Source organism: Mesoplodon bidens (genome assembly GCF_964165515.1).
Source record: "Mesoplodon bidens genome assembly, chromosome: 7".
Classification (NCBI taxonomy): domain Eukaryota; kingdom Metazoa; phylum Chordata; class Mammalia; order Artiodactyla; family Ziphiidae; genus Mesoplodon; species Mesoplodon bidens.
This window is the reverse complement of record NC_138164.1, coordinates 81,973,503-81,984,158: the sequence shown is the minus strand read 5'-3', so window position 1 is coordinate 81,984,158 and position 10,656 is coordinate 81,973,503. Positions and strand designations below refer to the sequence as shown.

Sequence of the window (10,656 nt, the reverse complement as noted above, 5' to 3'; positions counted from 1 at the left end):
TATACAGGTGCCACATCTTCTTTATCCATTCATCTGTCGATGGACATTTAGGTTGCTTCCATGTCCTGGCTATTGTAAATAGTGCTGCAATGAACATTGGGGGGCGTGACTCTTTTTGAATTATCGTTTTCTCAGGATATATGCCCAGTAGTGGGATTGCTGGGTCATATATGGTAGTTCTATTCTTAGTTTTTTAAGGAACCTCTATACTGTTCTCCATAGTGGCTGTATCAATTTACATTCCCACCAACAGTGCAAGAGGGTTCCCTTTTCTCCACACCCTCTCCAGCATTTGTTGTTTGTAGATTTTCTGATGATGGCCATTCTGATGGGTGTGAGGTGATACCTCATTGTGGTTTTGATTTACATTTCTCTAATGATTAGTGATGTTGAGCATCCTGTCATGTGTTTGCTGGCAATCTGTATATTTTCTTTGGAGAAATGTCTATTTAGGTCTTCCACCCATTTTTGGATTAAATTACCATTTTCTCATTGTAAAATATATCAGTCTCTAATATTACATCTTGCCTCACAATCTTCTTTTTCTGATATATGTATAAATCTGTTTTATTTCATTTCATTTACTTTAGTGTTTCCCTGGCATATCTTTTGTCCATTCTGTTACTTTCAACCTTTCTGTGTCCTTATGTGGAATGTTTCAAAAGAAAGCTCTGGGACTTTACCAGGGCTACTTATTCTTGGCAGAACCTTAACTTAACTATTTTTCCTAAGCCCTAAGTCTGTTAAATGTTCAGCTTAACTTCTCTTCTTTTAAGCTATTATTTTTGCTTTTGGAATCTCCAATTTTCTCAAGAGGAAATAATCACCATAAACGCTTTAACTCCCTCAGGCTGTTTTTTCTTTTCTAGATACTGGTTCTGTAAGGCAAGTCCCCCTTTGCCTTGAAATTTTCTGAAGTTTTCAATTAATTTTTTAAACATTTTACCCAGCTTTTCTAGCTGTTCTCAGGATTCAGTGGTCTGAATAAAACCCAGAATTTTATTATGGAAGTGTAATTTCTTGTTGCTGATTAAAAACAGGATGAGCCTAACATGTTCCCATTAAGAATAATGTTTTCTGTATGTTTTTCATTAATTTTTCCTCTTAAATTGATTTTTCTTCCTTTTCCTTTTCTTAAAAAATTTATATTGCTATTCTCTTCTTTTGATGCTTACTGTTTTTCTCTTTGTTCTTTTTAAGTAGCCTAATTAAAAGCTATACATTTTCCCTGAAAACCACCCACAAGAAGTATTTAGTGCACCCATAAAATTTCAGCTACACGGATACCGTGTAACTGAAATTATTTTCTAAATTCCATTTTATGATCTATGAGTTATTTCAAAATGTGTAATACAATTTTCCTAGTTATCTTTTTATTATTGTTTTCTAGTTTCATTTTTATTGTAAACAGAGAAAATTATCTGATCAATTTTTTCCACTGAAATTGCTGGGGTTTTTGGTTTGTTTGTTTTTAATAGCCTGGTATTTGGTCAGGTTTTGCAAATGTTTAGAATTTGCATGAAAAGAAATTCCTATTCTTCAGTTATTGAGTACAACATTTCATGAAGGTAAATTAAGGTTATTTTTTAATCACATTGTTCAAATGACCAATAGTTTATTTTAATTTATTTATTTTTATTTTAATTTTTTTTGTCCACATGGTAGTTTGTACTCTGTCAACTTGGTCAAGCTGCATTTACCACAAGTCTTTTCCTTATATGGCGTCAGGTTAGCGTTACAAAAGAGGCAGACAGAAGGGAAGCCACAGCTATTTCTTTCTGAGTGTCTTTGAAGCCAATTATGGGGAGGGACACACAGAAGGGTGTCCAGTGGGCTCTACTTGTCCATACTCTCTTCCACTCCACATCCAGATCTTTCTGGCCAGGGGTGGCCCTGAGCCCCCGAGTGAAGCTTGGCTGAAAGCTCAGAGCAGTAGCTACGCAGGAGCCACAGCTTTCCACAGACTCCTTCCTGAGCTTTCCTCCCTAGTCTCACTTCAGCACCTGGATGTTTGTGCACACTCCAGTGTGTCCACACATGGTGGTGTTTCAGGAGAGCTAAATGGTACCTTTCTTCTGGCCCTCCAAAATCTCCCTCCCAGACCATTACTTCCCAGTTCCTTCCACAATTTCAAAAGGCCTATCTCTATAACAAATTCTCTATTCTGCAATATTCACAGTACTTTTGCTGTCCTGATTATATCCTGTCTGAGAATCTATTTGCATTTTTAAAACTTACAATGTGATGCATTTAATTTCTCACCAGTATGCAGTTTTATTTTCCTGAATATATTGTTAAAATATATTTAAAATAAAAATATATTGGTAAATATATTTAAAATAAAATATATTTAATCTTATCTCCCTTCTTTTAAAAAGTATTTTCTATAGTTATTTTATGTAATTATTTTCTTAACTACACAGGCTTAGGGCTCTGAGGGTGTAAGATTTCAATTACTTCTACACACTGCAGGATTAGAACAGTTTGACAAATTTGGAAATCCTGAGTCTACATATTTCTCTGATAGGTTGGAATGATAAATAAATGTTTGAGAGTTATTACAAAAAAATACTTCTGGCTAGGGAATTTGGCATTTTTATGAAATTCTCATCAGTCTTATATCCCATACCCCAAAGTAACCCTGAAGATTTTTAAAAGCTCCTCTCCCAGAGACTCTGTTCCTAAGGATATGGGATAGGGCCAAGGGATATGCATATCTCACAAGCGGCCCAGACAATTCCAAGGAAGCTGGTTGTGGATTTCTTTTGGGGAAAGGTGGACCTAGAAAAAAATTTGGAAAATATCTCAACACATTATTTTTCTCCTTGGGCCTTTCTGTTCATTTTAATCACCTTTCAAAGTAGAAAAGATAAAAAGGCAAAACAACAAAAAATTACCACCTTCTCCATTTTCTCTGGACCACCTAGACTCCTTCTTCAAGGAATGTGCATCTCTAAATGTGACAAACGTGTAATTTTGTGAATTAAGCATGTTATATGTAATGCATTCTAATATTTCTAGACAACAAAAAGTGACCTCAAAACCTCTTAGAGCACTCAAATTCAGAAAAAGCATATCAATATTTTACTGTAAGAATAAGTTGAGCTCATGTCAAAATGTAGTTTAAAATTAAGTATTAATTTATTCATTGTGCATATTTGAATCTCTTGAGATTTATAAAATTTATGTATATGTAACTTAAGAGATACTTTTCCTGTGTACCTGCATACCACCCTCCTTGCAAAAAAAAAATGGAAGAAAGAAAGAAAGAGAAGAAAAGAAAGCACTTGTTTTCTTGGTTAACACCATGGCACATAATCTTTCATAGGAAAGACACAGCTAGTCGAACAGTTTTAGGAGAGGGAAGCAGGTATCTAACACACATTGAACCACGCTTTAATATTCTCCTGAGTTTTTACATAATCCTGGAATAACTGACATACTTAAATTATTACACATAAAGTAGTGGAGTAAAATACCGTCTAGAAAAAAAAAATAACATTACAGTAATAGGGATTCATGTGAGCAGACACCTAAGCCTGGCCAATGGTACTTCTTGCAATGCTATTTTCCTTAATAACATTCTTTGATAACATAATAACTGGTACTGATTGAAAACAAAAGAGAATATATTGTTTTTTCACAACAATATATTCACCTTTTGAATCAGCAGCACAAATTCCTCAGCCTCAACTGTTGTAATCAACAGAGACCCAGGGCTACACATGGCAGCTGACACTACAAAGTCACTTTGAAATCAAAGTTTTACTTTTGACATATAATAGTGTTCAACTTGAAATTTCTTTGGCTTTTCTCTCACCCTCATTAGATGGTTTAGGAAAGAGACATTCTTCTTAGCATCCACAGCTGCACAATGCACCTCACAACACCTCTCTCCCCATAGGAGCACACACAGGTTCATAAGGATGGAACTCTTATCTCCTTCCTCTGTCCCTCCTCTTCTTTATCTTCTTCTTTCCTTTTTCTTTTCCTTGATAATTTGCTTGATGGCTTAGTTAAAAGAAGACTGTTAAAGTCAAGAGGAATCACGAGAGGCAGCAAAAATAAGATAGCATTCCATTTAATTAAGACACCACCCTCTTCTTGATGGGTTCCTCTAAAAGAGATGTTTTGAAGTGGATTCCGCTTCTTTTGTGCAAAGAAAAACTGATGAAGGTGAAAATTTGAGATGACATTTGAAAAGAGTTTGTTTTTTTTTGGATTTTGTACTTCATATTATTTCAAATAAAGTCTCAAATGATTTCTGGAACATTTCTGAAAAAAAAACTATGGATTTGATTGAATTATAAAAACATCTGCCATGCTGATAAATACCAACTTACATCTGGTAGTCAGGTGCTCAACTCAGCCCTCTTACAATAACTAATGGGTTTAACTAGACAAGACAAAATCTATCTGAAGCGATTTGGCTTTCGGATTTTGTTCATCAAGCTTTTAGGAAAGTGAGAGATACTTGTATTTCCTTTTAAGATGTGAGAAACTTCTTGGCAGAAAATTGAAATGTGAATATAAAGTATTTGTCAACATTTTAAAAGGAAAATATCTACCTATCATAAGAACTATTTACTTATCTTAAAAACTATTTCTGGGCCTCCCTGGTGGTGCAGTGGTTGAGAGTCCGCCTGCCGATGCAGGGGATACGGGTTCGTGCCCCGGTCTGGGAGGATCCCATATGCCGCGGAGCGGCTGGGCCCGTGAGCCGTGGCCGCTGGGCCTGCGCGTCCGGAGCCTGTGCTCCGCAACGGGAGAGGCCACAACAGTGAGAGGCCCGCATACCACAAAAAGAAAAAAAAAAAAAAAAAAAAAAAACTATTTCTTCCCTTGTTAGTTTCTCCATACATCCTAGAAACCTGACACTTGAATTGTTTTGTTTTAAGATTGCAGTGTACAGATAACCATGTGAATTAAACTTGTCTTTATTTATCTTACAGTCTAGCTCTATAAACACTGTTAAGCCATAAAAGTTAAACCTTATATCTGAGAAACCGATTTCCATGCTCTTCCTTATTTTTATTAGCTCCCAGGAAGGAAGGAGTATGAGCTGTACAACATCATAGTAACAGAGTTTGCTTTGACAAGCAAAAATACTGCATCTGTGGCTAATTTCATAGTAACACTAACTGGTTCTCTCAAGAAAATAATCTCCTCCACATGTGAAATCACTCTTCAATAATGAGATCATTTCAAATTATGCAAAAGTGTTCATAAACTCTACCCAGTGGGGCTTCCCTGGTGGCGCAGTGGTTAAGAGTTCGCCTGCCGATGCAGGGGACGCAGGTTTGTGCCCCGGTCCGGGAGGATCCCACATGCCGCAGAGCAGCTGGGCCCGTGAGCCATGGCTGCTGGGCCTGCGCGTCCGGAGCCTGTGCTCTGCAACGGGAGAGGCTGCAGCAGTGAGAGGCCCGCGTACCACAAAAAAAAAAAAAAAAAAAAAAAATCTACCCAGTGGATGATAAATTACTGCCAATACTGGGTAACTGTCTCATGGTTTTATAAATTCATAATCCTCAGTTCTAAATGCTTAATATTGATCATTAATTAATACTACCTGCCATACACTTAATACTGGCAATTCTATAAAATCGTATTAGGATCAAATAATGAAACACTACTTTTTAAAAAATCTTGTAATAAAGTTTCTTCTTTTTTATGCAATTAAAAAACACTATTCTTTTGAAAATGAAGTGTAATTTGAAACTAGAGATTCAAATGTTATAAAATTAAACTACATCTCTCTATAGTGTTTAAAATATATATTAAGTATTTTTTAAGGGAAAGAAGAAAAAGAATTGGGGTACATGTGCCATAGGCTTAAGTATGAGAGAAATAATTCAACGAATATATTTTTTTTTACTTAGCTATCAAATCCATCACTTCATTCTTACTTGGTTGATCCACATTTGGTGTTAAACTCTGTGATTGATGTTAAACTAACAATTTCTCTAAAAGAAGCTCACACCTGAGATGTTACATCACATCAAATCAACAGTACAACCACATCTTGTGGGGCAAAGGCACAGGAGCAAGGCACTGAGCATTGTACAGCAGTGCATCATTAGAAAAAACTGTAAACTCATTAGAAGACTTGAGACTGCTTTAAACAAGATAGAATTTCATAAACAACTTGCACCTAACTTATACAAATAGTTAATGCTCAAACAGGTTTCATGATGCAAAATAGGTGTTGTGGAAGAAAAATTATTTTTAAAAATAATTCAATGATGTTTTAGATTGAAGTCAATAAATTAATTGATATACACTATCTTGCATTTATTAACTACTAAGAAGACACACTCACTTCTCTATATCTTTCATTTACTTAAAGACCTGAAACAATCTAATACCTTCTTAATGCTGTTTCCCAGATAAGACAATCCAGTCTTAAAACTACTGTTTCTGAAATGTTATATTTAAAGAAATTAGTTGTTAGTCTTTTGCTGAAACCCAAATGTTCAGTCTCTTGAAAAATCAATTTTGTATTTACCTGGAAGGACTATCTGGAATTCTGATGGAAGTTTACCTTATTCAGGATGATTTTGGGAACAAACCCCTGCCATGATATTTACCCAATATTTTTAATATGTAAGTTTTCTTATCTCATCTGGTATTGGTTTTTCATCTGCATAGTCTAAAATGGCAGGATACATATATGGCTCAGTAGACCTCTTCACTTCTTTCCTTTTTGTCCCAATACTTTTCTTGGTGGGACAGAGATATAACACAACACAATAGAATGAAGACCATGAAAATGTGCAGCTGCACTGGAAGGTGATGGGACAGCTCAAGTGCAGTGTTTAATTCTAAACTGCAACATCCCATGATCTTCCAATATTCTGATTTCACACGTCCATTTAACAATCATTTATAGAACTCCAGAAAACAGTATCTGGGGAGGGCGCAGCCAATGAAGCAGACAAGTGGTATTCTTCCAGCCTCCACTAAGTTGGCCTCTATATGAGTGTACAAAAACTTTGAGTTAAGCAAAAAAGAAGAAAGGGTAAAATTGACACACGGCTTCTGGTTTCTGGCCCCAAACCCAGGGAAAACCGTGAAGTCAGACAGGTAACCAGCTGCTTACTTGTTATGTTGATTAGGTTGCTGATTTAGCCAGATGTACTTTGTTTTCCTGAATAATGAGATGCTTGGCAAAATCACTAGAATTCATTCTCAAGTTCTCTTTTAGTTTGTTAAGCTCAAAGTCATGGAGAATCTTGACAGTCATTAACTTTTCTCGCTTGATTCTTTCCACAACATCTTTTGGAACATCAGGGATCATCCACGCCAACAAAAATTTGATTAGAAACACAACATGCTAGAGGAAACAAAAGAAAATCAGACACACTGCTAGAGTTGTCAAATGTTCAGATGTTCGTACAAATTGTTTCATTCGTTCAACAAACTGCTCGATACAGTAGCTAGAAGGAAAAGCAAAGAGATATAGTCCCTGTCCTGGAACTTTCCTACAAAGACCAACATTAAGCAAACAAATATATACTAAAATATGTGATTACAGAGATTCCAGTTGAACGTGGTTATTGAATATACTCTTCACCTATGCTTCCTCCTGAAAACCTAATAAAATATTTATAAAGAAATTTAAAAATTCTATTGTTCACAAAGACACAAAAAAGGGAGGAAACAGTGATAACAGACTCGAGAGAGTGAAGAAAGCTGGCACTTAAATTTGCAGTTGTTGATACAGTGATGGTAGAAATCAAGACAAAAGCCAATTTTGTTTCAGAAAAGGTCAGAAAAGTTCAGAAAAGAAGGTACTAAGGGCTTTGAAGGTGGAGTGTGGATGGAGTTAAAAATAAGAGGCTTATTTAAAAATTTGTATAAGGGACAGATGAATTTTCAGAGCCTCTCTCTCCACCATGTTCAGGAACTACTTCTCTCCAACCCCTCCCTGGCAGCAACTGAGTACCTTATTTTCTGCAGAAATTATATTTTCTGCAGAAATTAAGACAGAGAGCTGTGAACTCACAGGTAGCAGAGATGGTGAAAGATGGAGGTGTGGCACCATACTGAAAACAGGGCAACTCAATGCAATTCAGCATTCTGAACCATGAGATCTCTAGTCCCTCCTGCCTTTCTTGGCTCTCAACACAGTCATGAAATAGCTCAACAAACAGGAGGTTGGAGGATTTTTTCTCTGGGAAAAATAACTAATCAGAGAAGTTAGAATTATAGATACCAAAATGTTGTAGGTCTCAAATGAAAAGGCCCCTTTATCACTCTACAGTGAAGCCCACCCAAGTGACGTTCTTCCTGTATGCACACAAAGCTTATAATCGGCTTTCATTGCTTCACTGTTAAATACGAGCAGATTGCCAAGAACAACCAAATACGTAAGAAAGTCTCTAACATGAAAGGGTAAGGCTGAAGCACACAAATAGGAACTAAGAGGATACCTAGATAATGATGAGAGCAAGAGAATAGTAGAATAAAAAGACAAAGATATGAATCTGACTATTTATAGGAGAGAAAATAAATGATAAATATAATAGAATTTCAAAACAGTTGTAACATCTGAATAACAGAAGTCCCAGAAAGATAGAACAGAGAAAAGAAGTAAATTATCAAAGAAATAGTACAAGCAAATTTTCTCAACTTAAAGGGTAATTACATTTGCAGGTCAAAGGGGCTTAGTGAGTGTCCAGAACAATTAATATTTATAGTCCAACATCACATAACTGTCTTGTGAAGTTTCATAAAAGAAGGACTAGTGAGAGAATCCTCAAAGCTTATTGATACATAAAAAAATCATAAAGAATGGAAAATTAGAAAGGTATTGTACTTCATAGCAACACTAGAAGCTGACAGAAAATAGAGCAATGTCTTGGAAAATTTCAGGAATACCTAAAAAAAGTTGGTTCAAAAATTTTCAGGTAAAATGACTTTTAATCAAATTCTATACCAATTAATTATCTATGCGGAAAAAGAAGAAATTTTAATATTCAAGTTCTCAAAAATTGTCCATTATTTTCCTCAGAAAATTAATGAAAGATGTGCTTTATCAACATAAGCTAGTAATTCAAGAATGGGAGAAAAATAGATTGAAGAAAATATAGCATTCAGTATAAGAGAAGTCCCAGAATGATGGTGAGTCGGAGCCTGGGATGATAAAAAAATAAATAAACAGGAACAAAAATTCCAAAGAATTCCTTTTGTAATTTACCAGGCTGAAAGGTGATCTAAACCGCTGATGGAAAATGTGGGAATGAAAGTGATAAATTCATAAGGAACGGAGAGGGGTAAGGATTTAAATTACTTACATGTATAACCTTGATAAAAATAAAACAAATTAAAAACTGATAGGAATTTGTGTTTTCTTGCATTAGACTTATCTAGTCTATTATTGGCCTTTACTGTCGAGTGAAAAAATGCCTAACATTTATTTATCTCCCCCTTATTGGCCTTCATGTTTTATGATTTGTAGCACTCAATTTGTAACTTAGTCAAATACCCCTTCTGTATTGGCTCTTTTGTATTGCATGTCTTATATTCATAATTACCCTAGATATTACACAAGGTAGGAAACATAATATAGTGGACAGGTTAGAGGCTTGGCAGTGAGACATCTGGCATTGAAACCCAGCTCTAATATTAGCCAATTATCTATCTTTAAACCAACTAACTAATTTTGCTGACTGTTGGATTCATTTGTCAAGGGTGAATAATAAAGCCGAACTTACAAAGTTATTATTATAGCCTCTGGAACCACTATTTATTAATAATAGGTATTCAGTAAAATAAGTGGGTCCTCTGCCCTCTGACTGACCTCAAAGAAAGAGGTCTTATTTTTTCTTTTCTGTTACCTTGGTATCTGCAACAAGAGTAAGTGAGTAATAGGCAATCCACTGTACTTAAAATATTCCTAACTTACTTTTTATGACAACAAGTACTTCCTTCAAAATAGTCTATTGAGATAATGCTAATTTTCTGCGGAACAAATACGCTTAGAAATATATGCCTAAAGGGAGAAAAGACACTAACTGGCATGAAAGTTAATAAAGGCTCACCTCCATAATTATGATGAAGGTCATCTTAGCAGCAAGGACATGCCAGTACTGCATACTATGGAAATATTTCTCCTCATGATCAGGAGGATTTCTGTAATCTCTGTACCTGAAAAAAATGGAAGTAAATGCAAAATATAAGCTATAACTTCAAACAAAGAGACCTAGTATAAATTCATATTATTTCTTGTAAGAGACCCTTTCAGTTGACAACAAAAGTCAAGTCAAAGGAAAATAATTGTTATTATGAAACACTTATCTTTCCTATACAGATAAAAAGAATAGCCATGTTACTTTTGTATAGTATATATGTATCAGGAGACACAAGTGAAACTGCTCTCCTGTCCTTCAGAGACAAATTTCTCTAGAGAGTTATAGCAAAATTTGCTCTTTCCATTCCATTCCCTCTCTTCCTACTCCTTAACACACTTAGTTCTATCATCACTCCACTGACACCAACTGTCTCCTATCATTAAACTGAAGGAACATTTTAATCCAGATCTTATTTGTCCTGTGAAGAACAGAACTTGACATTGTTGACCATTCCTATTTTCTTGAAACTCTATTTTCTCGGCTTAAATGACACTGCATTGTTTTCGTTTTCCCTATTATCCTT

The 10,656-nt window shown here is 35.3% G+C and overlaps 1 protein-coding gene across 11 annotated transcripts in view; it reads right to left on the bottom strand.

Moving 5' to 3' along the window:
• Window positions 1-5,760: 5,760 nt before the first annotated feature.
• Window positions 5,761-10,656, bottom strand: part of ANO5 (anoctamin 5) — a 101,400-nt gene continuing 96,504 nt past the window's right edge. For all 11 annotated transcript variants that reach the window (XM_081238946.1, XM_081238952.1, XM_081238949.1 and 8 more), the window contains 2 exons: window positions 10,044-10,149; window positions 5,761-7,333 (listed from right to left, as the gene is read on the bottom strand). In XM_081238946.1, coding sequence (XP_081095072.1) covers window positions 7,112-7,333; window positions 10,044-10,149 — 328 coding nt within the window. In that variant the 3' untranslated portion in view covers window positions 5,761-7,111. The remainder of the gene's footprint in view (window positions 7,334-10,043; window positions 10,150-10,656) is intronic.